At 39.0% G+C, this 15,970-nt stretch overlaps 1 protein-coding gene across 1 annotated transcript; it reads right to left on the bottom strand.

Moving 5' to 3' along the window:
• Window positions 1-1,221: 1,221 nt before the first annotated feature.
• On the bottom strand, window positions 1,222-15,297 carry lnpep (leucyl/cystinyl aminopeptidase). The gene is made up of 18 exons (XM_035529790.1): window positions 14,881-15,297; window positions 12,223-13,042; window positions 11,871-12,009; window positions 11,503-11,634; window positions 11,032-11,152; window positions 10,713-10,864; window positions 10,358-10,471; window positions 8,510-8,641; window positions 8,283-8,414; window positions 8,047-8,198; window positions 7,687-7,778; window positions 7,264-7,447; window positions 6,858-7,014; window positions 6,519-6,703; window positions 5,206-5,367; window positions 4,955-5,095; window positions 4,761-4,842; window positions 1,222-4,662 (listed from the first exon to the last, which is right to left on the bottom strand). Exons 1-18 carry the CDS (start codon window positions 14,897-14,899, stop codon window positions 4,531-4,533), a joined length of 3,048 nt encoding a protein of 1,015 aa, XP_035385683.1. The 5' UTR covers window positions 14,900-15,297; the 3' UTR covers window positions 1,222-4,530.
• Between the last annotated feature and the right edge of the window lie 673 nt (window positions 15,298-15,970).

Below are 15,970 nucleotides of genomic sequence, written 5' to 3' on the forward strand. Positions count from 1 at the left end.
CAAGTTCTGCAGTTTAGGCACAGTAGTTAAGATGTTGTGTAGGCCACACTCAACTGCCAAGCTACTGTTGAACCTATCAAATTCTTGAACGTTGCCTTCATCAAATTCTTGAACGTTGCCACACCTCATTATCTGAATTTCACCAGTCTTTTACGTCACTGCATAGAACAGTCACCAAGGTATATAAGTTACATGTATGAATGTGGATTTTAGTTTCCAAAACATTCTAAAATAATAAAGTTGGTCATCTAAAACATATTCTGAATACATTTACACACATCTTATAGTCTCAGTGGTGGGCTTGTCACATTTAAGCCCAAAATGATTTTTTGTTACATAATTCAGAGTTCTCCTTTTGCAAATACCTGGGATGTTATACCTCTGTCGTGCAGATAGACTCAGAACACTGCTGACAGCACTGCTCCCAGATTCAAGTGCTTATCAGATCATTGCACCAAACAGTTGTTATATAACCACAGAGAACACATTCTTGAAACCAGCACTTTCATTAACCGCTGTTATCTCATTCAGGCAAATGCCTACTGTTAAATAGTTTGTATTAAATCCATTTTTAAGAGCTTTGTCAGTCCCAGATTCCACTCCTTTCCTTCCAAAAAACTTGAAACCATAAGGTATTTGAGTAACAAGGTTCTGCATAAAATTTCTTGACTTTCCATATTTTTACTTGAGGGGAGAGAGATCTGGTACGCCACATCAAGGACTGCCAGAAAGCTGTGGACCTTGCTACAAACATAGGCATGGTGTAGTGTGGTGTGGCAGTCGTTTAGGCCAGGCATTATGTAGTATGCGTTCCTCAGCGTCCCTGTAACGTCTTCAGTCAACGGCCCCCTACCCATGTCAAGCTTTTTCTCTTGCAATTGTTCTGTTGAATAAACAATGCATTGCTTGGCACTGAAAATGGCATTTCATGGGTCTTCTATGCAGACCCTACTAAATGTACATCTTGTTGCTTTAGGCAGACATTTTTGTAAGCATTTTCTGCAAATAAATATAAATATAAGCAATTTACAAATTTTGGCTTAAAGTGCAGATAATCGTGTAGAATTTAATTTATTTCAGGCAGGTGTAAACAAGCATTAACACACACCCACTGTGTATAAAGCCTTCACCAAGGTAACTCCAGAAATACTGGAGAACAGTGCCATCTAGTGAACTTAATGGGACTCATCACAAATAGGCAAACCATGAAAAGAGACAACATAAAGAAAACTATTTATTTGTTCTTTTCAATATATATTATGGCCCAAATCCAATGTAAAGCTTTTGCGCAAAATAAAAGGGAATGAGGGAGAGAATAAGGAAAGGTTTGTGGTATATGAGCGAGAGAGAGAGAGAGAGAGAGAGAGAGAGAGAAGGGATTAGTTCTTTACAATCTGTTTAAAACATTTGCAAAGAGGCATATTAAGCATTTGAAGCTAATGGCATCTTTAAAAAAAATTATGAAACCATGACAGCCAACACTTTGCTCACTGGACAAATCCAATCTTGTGGTCAATAGTAGTTTCATTAGGAAAAAAAAACAGTGAAAACATTTATATTTCAATTAATAGTAAGTAAAAAGAAAAACCTGGCTGGTTAATCAGTACACATTCATTCACTTGATGGCTGCATACTGAGAACTCAAAGTGGTGAAGGGGTTATATCTGAAACTGGAGCTCCAGAGTGAATTTAGCCTGACATTTTCACAGAGAAACAAATGACTCCCCCAGAAACAGACTGACTTCACAACAAGCAGAAGGATACAACACATTCCTGATTAGCGCAAATTTACATCTATGTTCCATAAAGGCTGAAACAATGTTATAGAGATATGTGAATAGAGATAGAATAAAAAGTATTGTACATGAACCTTTATTGGAATTCCGCTTCACTGTATACAATTTAAGGATTCAGCACAAGTACTCTGTCATATCCACATCAGGTAAACGGTACCAAAACCTCAACGTCATCATTAGTTCCTAAGTGAGCATTAAGAATTAAAGCTGGCATGTGGTGTGTGAAAACCCGCAGTGGGTGCAAACACAGAGATCCAGAGCTGACCTCATGTCCTGTGTCTGGCATTCTTCTTTTGAAATGTGAACATGATACAATACAACCACAAACAGTGGAAACTTCCTTGCAATCATAAGAACAAATTATATTGGCTGGCACACGGAACTGTATAGCGCAGTTTTCAATGTTGACCGCTTTCAGTTATGACTACCACAAAAAGGTACTGACGTCCCCTCATTTAGGAATATAGCAGATGCAACAGTTACAATCAAAAAGCCTGGTGTACTCCAATGCAAATTCAGAACTGTTAATACATTCAGTAGGAACCATAACTGCCTATAGTATGGCAATAGTTTAGATTAAGCACAGTCTCAGGTGTGAATATGTTTTTCACTCCCTCCCCCAAGGGACTATATCTTCGGCAGAGGGCCAAATACAATACCCTGTGGCTAGAAAAAAAAAAAAAAAAAAAAATCACACAGTTCTAGACTTACCTCCATGATGCTGCACAGGTGTAAATATACCAAACCCTGTAACCTGTACAATCTCATCAACAGTAACTGTCATATTACATTATTACAATTAAATTCAGTTGTCATGAAGCATGGAGTGTAAATTAAGATCAATATAACTAGCACCCCTTGACAAATATGAAGAAAGCAACTATTTTCCTGTAATATTTAACAGGTTAGGTGACCATTATGCAAACATTTGGACTTCCAACTCCATGCAAGATCTTACCAGATCCTTAAGGTTTGTGTATATGTGCTTATGGGATTGTATTATCAATAGGGTTCTAGTCAAGTGACTGACATGCTCAAGGAAAAGCACAGGTTTGCTTTTTTGTAAAACATCTATCAATTTTGAAGATTAATCTGGGTCATGGACCATCTTTAGCCGAGATGGAACTTCTTAGCAGAGGCAAACAGGTTATGACCTGACATCCTGGCATGACTGAGAATGCATCTCTCCACAGAAAAGCATAAAAAAAGCATAAAAAAAGCCTGCTCCACTACAATGAGTAGAAGGTATGAGTACAATGCCCATTTGGGCACATGTATCTCTTACCTGCCTCAAACATACCATTAATGACTGTGGCCAAAATACGCTCAGTTAACCACAGCGTTCATTCCCAGTCAATATATCAAAAGCGTCCAGGCACTTTAGTTTATTTTTGAAGAACAGGGGCCTTCATCTGGTAAACTACCTTTTGGAAAGGAAGTGTAATCTAAATTATTATTCATTTTTCATCATGATCTTTAACTGGTTTTTAATGTTATTTGGGTATAATGAGGGCTAACAATTTTAGCACATATGTTTAAACTGTTAGTTACTTGTTTACAATAAAAAAAAAATGACAATATGTCAAAGAAGGACTTTTTCCTTATATTTACCAAAGGGTGCTAATAACTCCAGAGTCCACTGTTTATAGCCTAGTCTTCAATATTTTCCCTGATCCATTTTTAAATTATGATAAGATACTTTTGGCTTTGCAATGTGCTTATCAAAATAAAAGGTAAAACCAACACTTAAATTCTAAGCTTAAGTTAAACTCTGTTATAGTAAATAAAAGTGCAAGCCCACACCTAATTATAAAACAAAATATATACAAACCCAGACAACAACATTCAAATAAACGCAAAGTAAAGGAAGAGGAAAACTGCTAAGGCAAGAATATATAGATGGTACTGGCTATAAGCGTTGCACATTCCAGGTGATTACGCACTTCTCACACTGTACATAAGGAGAACACACCAACTTGTGTATGAGAGGCTTTGCAAATTGCCTTAAATTTGATTGTCTGCACATATCCAGACAGATGCATTATCCTAGCCCCACTGGTACATAACCTGATACAACAAGAAGTTCTACTACCATTATTTCACCATTACAGGACTCCAGAATTCACAATCCCCTTTCCTTACCTTTTTTTTGGCAACACATGCAAAAGGCATATTAAAAGAAACTGCTGAGTGTCAGTAGACATGGACAACAGTAGGAAGCAAAATGGTCATCATTCACAAACCAACCAGAGAAGCCCTGAGCAAGCTGAAAATTCCTAATAGTGCAAACAGGTTCGTAGGCCAGAATCACACGTGTGCAGACACAGGCAGACATGAAGCTGCACCAAAGAAGGCGCTGTTCTCCACTTAGAGGCAAAACACAGGCATGTGTGCCATCTGGATTTTCACACAAGTAACAAAAAGCTCACAAATAAGACCAAACTAACAAAACAAAAAACAGTGTTCACATCTACACAGTCTGTTCTGCTGCCTGTTACTTCATGAGATAATGACCTATTTTGGAAATTTCTGTTTTGATGGGAAAATTTAGATAGCACATAACTAGTACGTAATAAACAGCAGCAGTGAAAACAAAGCATAGCTCTTTTTCCTGACTGGGACCCATCTCTGCACAGTGTGGTTCAGGCTGTGTGTTACGGTATCGTCACAGGTGCTTGGCCACTTCACCTGAGCAGGGAGCATGTATGCCACAGAAAGGCCATGCCCCCTGAGGCTACAGCCACTTCCTGAGTGTGGCCAGGTTGCTCTCCATCCAGCGAATGTTCAGCTCAATGTTCTCGATGGCCTCTTGGACACTCCTCATTTGAGATCCTCTCTCCTTCAGGGAGCCAAAGAAACTCTGAACCTGAGGAAAGACGGCCATCATGGTTATTCAAAAACCATCCAAAAAAAGGAGCAATCATATTGATAATGATCGGATCTCCTGTCTTTTGAGGAACACACCTCCTCAAGCTGCAGCTTTCTAGAGAACTGACTGGTTGTGGACGCAATGATGCTTTGCAAGGCAAAACTACCAACGGGGAACCTGAATGGGAAAAGTGATTCAGAAGAGGACAGATCTGTAGAATTATCAGTTTTTAGGCATCCATTACATCAGTTTAAAGCACATTTAGCAATTATGGACACTAATCACTTACTTTTGTGTAAGTTTATCCCAGTTTTCCTTCACAAAATCCCATGCATAGAGATGGCCCGCAAAATGTCTACACACTGTGCTAATCACAAGTGGAAGTTCAGGAGTTTGAATATCGTTTCCATCAAGGCCTGCTTGTAGGATCCTAAAACAGAGACCAGATTAATAATTAACAGAAATATGAACTCTTCTAGAATTCACTACATCTTGCTGAATTTGAGAGAGGTTGATGAGTGTTGATGGCTTTAAGCTTACCACATGATTGTTCGTATATTCTGAGTGCTGGCCAAGGCCTGCAGTGTTTTGCGTTTCTCAGAGTCAAGGATGGAGAACTTATACGTATTAAATAATGTGTTCCAATCTTGTTCAGTCTGGGCTGCCACAGACAGAACCACCTTCAAGAGTTCACCTGGAATTCTGAGGAGAGAATTGTACAGCTGTGTCTAAAGTGGCTTTTTATAGCTAGGATCTCAGAAGAGGCAGCCTGAGTGACCCTGGGCATTTGCCAGTTACTCCTTTCTATAGACAAGATCACAGTGGATCTGTCTGAACAAAAAACTCAAGACCCCTGCATGGTTTACTGTACTTGCAGCATGCAAAGTAAAATTGGAGTTTTCAATTAATCCCTATTAGCTGTCTAGAGGGATTAATCGCTATTCAGTTAATCCCTAATGTCTATTCAGAACTGTATACGCTTTCAGACTCTTGAGCAGGTTTTGTAGTAGTTTAACAGAGCCACATTTGTACTTTTATTTGAGTATATTTTAAGAGAAATAACAGTATTCCTCACAGCAGACTAGCCACATTCATACAATCATAAGTTATTTGGAAACTAAAAAGCAAGTTCAAACAGACTTGAGATAGCCTCTTGAGTTCACTATAGGCCAGACGTTTTCAATAAAATGCCTTAGTTTAATCTTGCCAAAACTCAGCTAGCTACAGTGGCTGCAACAACAACATTTCCATTCAGTAAAAATAATCTGTTTTACAGAAACAATGATAAGACCACAAGCATCACTACTGGACACTGTGACAGATCCTGAAGAAGCGCAGATGTACATTCAGTAATAGTAAAAGTAATAATGAATGTCCCACTGTCTGTAAGTAACAAGACACATGGGAAGCATGTATACACTTGTCGGTTTACTGAAAATGATTTTCATTTTCGAATGTTTTTTAAAGGTCATTATGATTACTCATTTCTATTCTTTTTCCCATAAAACACCACTGCATTAACAAGCATATAACATGAACAAGAATACACTAGTAAATTACAAATACCAAACATGTAAACTGCATTTTTTTAAACAACGCAAAAAGTACTTCTGCTGAAACTTTTAAATAGTAATTGAGTACGTTTCAGGAGAGGGACTTTTACTTTCCTCAGAGTACATCTGGTAAGAACTAAGTTTGTTTGCGCAGGATATCGTGGTACACTTTCCACCTCTGCTAAAAGTATAACTTCCTTAGTGTTCCAAAGCCTTCCAAACCACACTGCCAGTTATGCTGCTTTTCAATATGTCAGTTAAGAATGAAATATGTGTAGGAAGTTAACTCTTGAAACACACCTCATAGTTCTATTTGAGGCCATCCACTGGTTGAAGAGAGCCTTTGCCTGCTGTGTGCAGTTGAGCCTGTTCAGGGTGCAGGCTGTCTCAAGCAGGGCGGACCTCAGTTCCTGCTTAGATACCGACATCTCCTTTCCCCATGACTGGCTGTCCATCAGATCCCCAAAATGATCAAATATGTGTGTCTGGGGCAGCAAGATGCAACAAAATTTGTCTGGTGAATTCATTTCTGTCTACTCCAGAAACTTCTGTCTAAAAACTTGTGTCTAAGCAAAAGCCCAAATCTCTTTCTTTAAAATGCCTAAAGATGGTTTCATACAAAGCAGCAGGCACACTTACCCTCATCCTAGAAACCAAGAACAAATCAGATCTTTTGCCAAGCAGCCTATAGATGTGGTTGAGCTGTCTTAGGGCTTCAGTTAGTGGGGCTGTTTCTGTCTCATTTTTTAAGTATGTTAACAGATTTAACACCTGTATGATGGATACCTTGCCCAACCTGCAAAAATAAAAAACAAATATTTAAAAGGACAGAAATCTTTGTAAAGCATTATATTATAAGTAGAGAAGTTTTGCAACCCTTTCCTTTCTGTAAGCTTAAAGCATTAGGTTTACACTTAAATACTCTTTAAAGAAAAATTAAAACAGCAAAAAAGAAGAAAGTGTGTATGTAACATCTCTTTGCAACTGGAAGTTTTGAATTTCTTGACTTCTTAACAAAGTAGGCTTTAAAAGGAAGGCAAACTACCGTGACAGGGCAAAGAGGTTGTTGATGAGAGACGCACGATCCTCACGGGAAAGAACATTCACATTTTCCTTTAAGGCGTCCATCAGTGCCTCCCAGCCTTTGTCTCCATAGTCCACTACATAGAAGCCTTCATTCCTGTAATTAAATTTCAGCCACTTCACGCTGGTGGGAACCTCAAATTTGGCTGGAAAAGAGTTTGAATGATCAGAAATGCTATGTGCTTGAACTCATCTTTTCTAATGTGATGCTGGGGTTTACTGCATATGCTTCTTACACCAGCACCCTGTGCCAAATCCATCACATTTAATCTTATTCCATTCAGGGATGATATAACTGTGCCCAGGAATCAATTTAACCACTTCAAAAAGACTTCATTTACTATGTTTTTGAGCTTATGAAAGTAAAAACCAACTAAATGTTTACCTGTTTTGTCCTTGAAATGAAACACCTGCCTACAGGAGATGGAGTTGCTACAAGTGTCATTGACGTAAGTCAGAGGGATGTGCCACAGGTTACTGTGAAGAGAACAGCATGAGTGAGCCTGAGCTGACTTCCTCCTTTCGAATTCTGAGAAGGCATGTGTGGTGACAAGTATCAGCATGGTAACACCTTGGTAACTGCCAACTGTCAAAGCTAAAAAAATAAAAATTCATCCATAGCTCAGCCAAAAGAAACTAGGCTGATATTATTTATAAGTTGTAGTAAATACACGAATAATCAGGGACTCTCTTAGCATCAATGTTGTGCCGCAGAGAAAAAAACCCACAGGTTAAAAATGGATACCTGCTAGCTGTAACATTGTTGGCATTTAAAAGGAAATGTTCTTGCATCAGTTTCACTTGGGTGCCTGCTCTGCTCACTGTGACCAGTGGAAAACCTTTCTGCTTAGTCCAAGTGTTCATCATTTGGCCTACATCAACAGACTGTTTTATCACCTGTATAAACACAGGGAAAGTGTCAAACTGATATCAGTGCAAGTATACCAGTAAACAGTTCCTGGAGGCAGGAGAAGGTCTTACCTGAGAAAGACTGCTCCAAAGGTCATTACTGTCCGTGTTGCCTCCTCTGTACTTTTTCAAATACTCCTTTATGCCCTCCCTGAACACCTGCTCAGTAAATGTTGCATTGAGCATGAGCAAAATGGACGCCCCCTGAGCAGCACAGAGACAGAGGAAGTTGGTGCTGGACTGTGGCTGGTGCCCTGAAGGGACCACGTTAGAAATGAGCTGAGAACATGGAGCAGTACCTTCTCGTAGGACACCGCATCGAACATCTCCTCCACCTGCTCCGGAGTGTTCACTACAGAAGACACGGGGTGCGATGAATTCAGAGCGTCTTTCTCCAGGGCTCTGAAGCGTACTCTTAGGAATTCATTGTCCTGAAAATGATGAAACCCACATGAACTGAAAGTAGCAAATGGACACATGCTGTGTCTTGACAGACACTTCTAGCTAGGTCACAGCACTTCTCAGACAATGACTGCACAAAACCACCTCTTAATTTAGAGCCTGCGCTCTCATATCTGAAAGCCTCATAAACCATTATGTTCCCATTGCAAGCAATAAATTGAAAAGTTTTTTTTCTTCCTTCTGCTAAACAGCTTGTTTCCATCAAACTGACTAGCATGCATGCTAGTGATGTCATTTCCTGTAAAAAATATTTTTCCCCCACACCAACTGATAAGGGTCACAATACAAAATGTCAAGACTCAGACAGCTGCTAAATATTGGCTTGTGCACTTGGGTGTAACTTTACTTTGAAGAGTGCAGGGGCTAAGAATGCGAACAAGGTTGCATTCAGTTTGCGTTACACTCAGATGCACCTGAAATTCACAGTCAACTTAAGAACTCAAGTCCTGGGTTTGTGCGTGCACTGAGGGGAATCATTGCTCAGACTGAACGGAAGTAGTTCACAAAATAGGTTACAGCCGTGTCTGTCAAGTCTATTGACTTTGAACAATACAAGAAGAACTAGCACAATTGTTCAGAATATAATTACAATACAACTATTATCAATTTATTGTGATTTAAAAAAAAATATTTGTTTCTTTTCATGAAATGTCAGTTGTGCTATTATTACGATTTCAGCATCATGTGAAAAAGTAAAACATGCAATACATTGTTTTATCGACTAAAACAAGCACATTACATCTTGAATTATTGTTGACTAAATAAAGCAAAGACAGTGTGTAACAAAGTAGTTGAGACATGTCCCCAGTTGACCCCAGCATACGTTATGCCTATGGCAGTGCAGAATAATTGTGTGGCAGCTATAATAAGCACAATTCATATGTAAAGGAGACAGCAGAAAAATGAAACTTAATAGCTGAAAACTTGAACCGAATCATTATAGCAGTATGTTCGTGTCAGAACCAGTAGGCGATTAAAAACTTTAAATCAGTATCTAACTGCAAGAATCATGAATCAAAATCTTTTTCTTTAACAACAGAGCATTTTTGTGTTTTTATAAGAGCCTGTGAGGAAGAACCTGTCATTTATGCAAATTATTATATTTTATCTGACAAATTGTTCCAATGCAATTTTTCACAAAATCTCATGCATGGCAAATAAATTATCTGCTAAAGTGAACAAAAGAACGTTTTGTGGCCATTTGTATATCACAATGTCCATTTCTACAAACATATCGACAAACATATTTAAATGCTAAAGCAATTGTGATAAAAGTCACTTGAAACGTAGCTACTGAATGATTTTTGTATTGTATTTCTGCTAAAAATACTTATAAAACGTGCTTTTCTAATTTTGCACTTCCATAACATGCTTATCTTAAATGACCTACAGAAAAATGTAAAAGCCCATTTAAATTACCATTACAAAAATATTTACCACCTTCGGAAACAGCAACAAAACTGTCAAAAGTGTCCAAGCATATTAAGGCATAGTAACAAATTTCTCAAGGCAAATGTTGTTATAGTTGGCTCCAACCACAGTAAGCACTGATAATGTGGACACAAACAAACATTTTTTCCTACTCCACCATGACAAAGACCAACCAAAAGCCTGTTTACCTTTGTTAGTCATTTCTTAAAATGAGTGGTGTTATAAATGGTACTGGATTACAAAGCAACACTTACAATTTCAAGATGAGGAAAGACTTTCTGAATAGACATGTACTGCATGTAAGTTGCAAATCCTTCATTTAGCCAAAGATCATTCCACCAACGCATGGTGACTAGGTTTCCGAACCACTGAAACACAATACATTTTTAAAAAAGTAAACAAACATGCTAAAATTAAAATTAACCACTTCCATTAATGTTTACTTACATTAAAGTACATTTACTACATACCAGCATCTAAGTGAATAAAAGTATCAATCTGATCTAACATCATTAAACAATTAAGTAGCAAAGCATACCCAAGACTACTATAACCCTCAATTACATTTCAATTAAATGTATCAGAGTACATTAAAGTGCATTTAAATACCTGGTGTGCTAGTTCATGTGCAATGACAGAGGTCACTAGTTGTTTATCTATATCCGAAGAATGATTGCCCACAAGCAGAGTAGTCTCCCGGAATGTAATGAGTCCCCAGTTCTCCATAGCTCCAGCCAGAAAATCCGGAATGCCTACTAAGTCTATTGATAAAAGGACGTTATTGTGAGGTCACATAAGTCCAACTACCACAAAACAGTTACCTGTAAACACAGTTATAAGGGATTGCTTGCTATGCAACACATCAAATCATTACTATTTGCAGAGTTCCTGTAAAAAAAAAAAAAAAAAGGGGGGGGGGCTGTCTCACCCAATTTGCGCAGTGGATAGTTGATGTCAAAGAAACTGTTGTAGAACTGTAGTAACTGGGGAGCTGTTTGCAATGCATAATGAACCTGGTCCTTCTTATCTGGAACTGCATATACAGAGACCTGCAGAAAAGGAGGCTGTGTGAAAACAAACAAAAACTCTACCAGAGGCTGAGGGGAAAACAAGTACAAAGGCATTTAAAAATGCATGCACACACCCATGTACACACGCACGCACACACATATGCATGCACACATGCGTGTGTTCAGATAGAATCCACATTTTTAAACGTAAAACTCAAGTGAAACATACGTGAAAAGGGAGTTCAGACATTTTGGTCATTTGTGGCCTCCTTTAGTGCAAACCTTCACAACGCTGCCAAATTCAATAGACAAACACTTCAAGTCTCCCATGTAGAAGAAATGGGAGAGCGATTCCAACAACATCAATCCATAGCAAGAAACATACATACCACAGTGTTGGAGGCATTCATGCTGACACTGCTGAAGTTCGCAACAATAAAGGCAACAAGATAAGTGCTCATATTCACGCTGCTCTCAAATTCATCCTCAAAAAGCCCATCAGGTAACTCCGTTGTTTTGGCCTAGGGAAATTTTTTAAAAAGGCTCAGGGCAAAACTTCTCTTGTGTCAAAAACATTAGAGATTAAACCATATTTTATAAATGTGTACGGTTATAAAAATCACTACTATATAACAGTAGAAGCAATCTGTGTCCAGAATCTGCTTTTAAGACAAATCGGTGGCACTGTACCAGTAGCTTCCTTGAAACAAACAAAAAAACAAAAACAAAAAACAGGTTAATTAGCAGGCACTGTTACCTTGGGCATGTTCGAAAGGCTGATGTATTCACGCTCTCTCTTTATCTTAATGAGAAAAGTGGCTTTAAAGGCAGGTTCATCAAAACATGGGAAAGCCTTGCGGGCTGCCAGAGGCTCAAACTGAGTAGCAGCCAAAACTCTGAAAACACATGGGGAGAGAGGGAGGGAGCCAGGAGGACAGAACAATTATTCATTAAAGAAGAGAAAAAAAAAAAAAAAGAGGTACCAACAGTGACTTAAAAAATAGCAATTAAATATTCAAAACATTCACCCGATCTATGTAAAAACAAAACTATGACAACAGATAAAAACTGACAGAATCTACTCATGATATTTACAGAAAGGCTACTACCTCTTTTCCCAGGTTGTGTCAATATAAGAGCTGTTATAGAAGCCATCATAGCTGCTGGAAAGATTTGCCATGTAGTTAATATTCAACACATATGTTTGTCCCTTTTTGAGGTTTTCCGAGATGTTGATGGCGATCTGTTGCCAGGGCTTGTACTCCAAGACCTTCACCTCTTTGTCCTGGAAAGTACACTTCAGTATCTTCATGCCAGAGCTATGCAAAACGATCACCTTGGTTTCATTCAAGACCACCACCCTGATAGTCACACTCCCTTGGAAGGTCAGGGTGGTCAGGTTCAGATGCAGCGAGATTTCATACTGAACAGGACGCACACTGGTGGGGAGCCTCAGCTCCGACCATGGGAAGAGCTCTCCTTCACTCGTGACGGGATAGATAGTGCTGGAGTTACTCTTTTGACAGCCTTCTTTGGAGAATGTGCAGCTGGGGAGGAAGTAGATGACCATTACGACTGAGGCGACCACGACCAGTACCAAGACCCCCAGCACAGTGGTCTTCGCGGAAGGCATGGAGCATAAGCCAGAGGGCTGCTGGCGGACGAAGGATGAGGTAGCACCACGCTGGTTGGAGCTGCGGTTCATAAAGGACATGCCCAGGAGGCGGGCAGAGGACTCATAGTCTTCCTCTTCATCATCCTGGTCATTCTCACCGAGTCCTCGCACCAACAGTCTGGAACTGCGTGGCTCGTACACCACGTCGTCTGAGTCGATGGGACAGGAGGGCGACTCCTTTGCCAGATCCATCACATCTGGCTCCTCCTCAAACATGCTGTTTTCAATCATGTTCCTGGGGAGGGGGTCTCGCTCTGCAAGTTAATTTAGACATAAAATGTTAAGTAAGACATTTACTGAAACAATACCACTGCTGTTAAAGATATTAGGGAGATTTTTAGAGATTAGAGATTATTTCCTGTTGACATGTGGACTGATCTCAGACAGTCTAATCTACAGTTCGGTGAAAGCACATGATTCTTCAGCCTACACACTGGCCTAGAAGGAAAAGTAAAATGCAAAGCAAACAGCACATTAACAGTACATAAATAATGTCAGACTGGAAGGAATCTAAAGCAAGAGGTAGACCTCAATATTATGTGCTTTTTTCTACATACAATTAATCTTCTGGGTAAAAGGCATGTTTATGAAAATTCTAGGACTGACAACTTTACTTCAGCCTATAAGAACATCTTTCAACATCTTTCAAGTGCGACAACTAACCACGTGCTTCCTTCTTTCGTTTCCTCCTCTAACAAAGTCTGTGAGGAGAAAAAAAGATTGTGCTGAAAAAAGCCTGCAAAGTTCAACTGAAAATGATAAAGCTGCACTCCATTTACAGAACTAAAATGATAAAGCTGCACTCCATTGACAGAACTAACTAGAAACTTATTTAGGGTTTTCTTTAGTATCTGACTTTTTCTTTTGAATTATTGGCGCACAGATATGTTTACTATCCTAAAAACATTTTGCATGATGTGGCTAACTGATCTTGCAAATGTCTTCCTTCACCATTTGTTACATGTCTAACGCTGTAGAAAACAGACCTGATGCCAATATTTTTGCAAATATTACAAGTACATTGTGATCTATTTTCATGCAGGCACTCTGGTCCCATCTCATACATTTGTGTAAAAATAACATACCATCTATGGACTGAACCTCAAACCCCCCCATGGGGTTCCATAACAAATCTGCTTTATAGGGACATCTCAACCACATCTGCTCAGTATTTCAGTTCCCATTATTACAATATCTTGCTAGGATCTATAGTGTCGTTTATTTACATGGGTGAGTGATGAACTACAATGCTATAACTTTGGTAAAACAGTAAATGAATATTAACTAAAAGCAAGCAATAAATGCACACAGGTTATTCTAGTGCAACTGTAAGGTGTGAAACTAACACTACCGGTGTATTCATACTTAATGGAATTATAGTGGTAATAAATGGCTACCGCCTGGCATGAGTAACAGTTGCTCCAGGTAATAAAATATACCTTCATCGAAAGCTGGCCCTCACGACAGGGTTCGACTGCCAGGTTAATGAAGTGAATTAGGATGTCACACATCTAGCACGCTACACAGAAGAGGGGTTTCACTTGGGCTTCAATTTAAAAAGCAAACCTTTGTAATGTAGCTGACTAGCTAACATTTGGGCTGGTAATAGTTGCACAATTTATAGATATGACCATACGTTAGAAAATGCTACGCCAGCATCAAACTTCCTTCTAAAATCATGCTTTGTATACATTAACTAGATATTTAACTAAATTAGCTAGCTAACCAGCTACCTACTACAGTTCCCTGATGAATTCAGAGTCTTATCTAGCGAGTTTTAGCTAATCTAGCTAGTTAGCTAAAACACATATCTGCTTGAGAGGATGTTATGCTAACCTAGCTAGCTTTAGTGACTAGATTAGCGTTAACTAGCAAAAAAGCAAGCCTAGATAAACAAAAAGTTGCACTGGCATCAGTCCAGTGTTCAGCAGCAAGCTTCACTAAATAAATAAATAACTTCTGCGAGCTAGCTAACGTAGTACCGGTTTGTCAAAACTTTGAACACAGCTAAGCAATCTTAGCTAAGATACAAACAGAGTGCAGGTTATTAGCCATGTAACCTAGCAAAATAAGTAACGGAAGCTTCTCTTACCACTTTCAAATGTTTCCATTTTAGATGTCAGGTAGGTTATAAGTCTGTAAAAAACCTTCTCACTTGTACGATCTCCGTAAACCCTCGTAAAATAAAATCGGAGTCAAACACTCAGATAAAAGCTATAAAATCAGTTGCTGCCAACAAGCCTAGCCGTTAGCTTGGCTAGCTGACTTCCAGCATTATATCTTGTCGTTTCTTTACTTCGTAGCATTAAAATGAAAGAACGGTCGGCAGGCATTCATCTCGACCGCGAACAGCAAACACACGCATTAGGGCCTAACTAAGTTTCAGTTCCAGTTCCAGTTCCAGTTATGGGAACACAGCGAACACAAACGTAAATCCACTCGGCTGCTACACACGGAGTAGATGTTTCACTCCCAGATCTCCAGGCCGCCGAGTGATCAACCATGCGTGCATTGTTTCTCTCGTTATTCAATGACGTAGGAGTAATTTTTTTTTAGCAATTAGTGACCATTATGATCATGTCTTAAAATGCACCACCTTTGTCATTCCCAGCACAGTTCTGGAATGAAGAGAAGGTGGAATTCTAAAAATAAATAAACAAATAGGATAGAATAGAATAAAAGCATAGTCATACCTATGGATCCATATTCCAAGTGACTTAAGAGGCAAACAGCTTCCATACAGAAGGCACAGGCCAGAGTACATCACCATGCTACTGCACAAATTGACTGTAATCGCCTAGTGTCACTTACCAGACATTTTTAACTATCACATGCTGTCAATTCCTTTGGCAAACCTTCACAATTAGTAACACTATGCTGCTCTTCGTTGTGGCTCCCACTATAGGATATTCTCTCATGTGATTGTAATGCCTTGCATTTTTGTCTATTACACTTCATAAAGCTCTGGTTCATCTACAGGCTGGTGAGCATGACATTACTTGCAGACATTTCAGTCACATATATCTAAATAAAGAAATTAGTGAGTGCTACACAATGCAAGAAACACTAGTAACTATTTCTCCACGAGACAGCATTGCTTTCAGGAATTGTGCATCACCCATGTTCTGGCATGTTCCTAAAAAGGTTTTTAAAACATCTTATCAAATAAATATTTATGTTTT

Source organism: Electrophorus electricus, chromosome 9, assembly GCF_013358815.1.
Source record: "Electrophorus electricus isolate fEleEle1 chromosome 9, fEleEle1.pri, whole genome shotgun sequence".
Lineage (NCBI taxonomy): Eukaryota > Metazoa > Chordata > Actinopteri > Gymnotiformes > Gymnotidae > Electrophorus > Electrophorus electricus.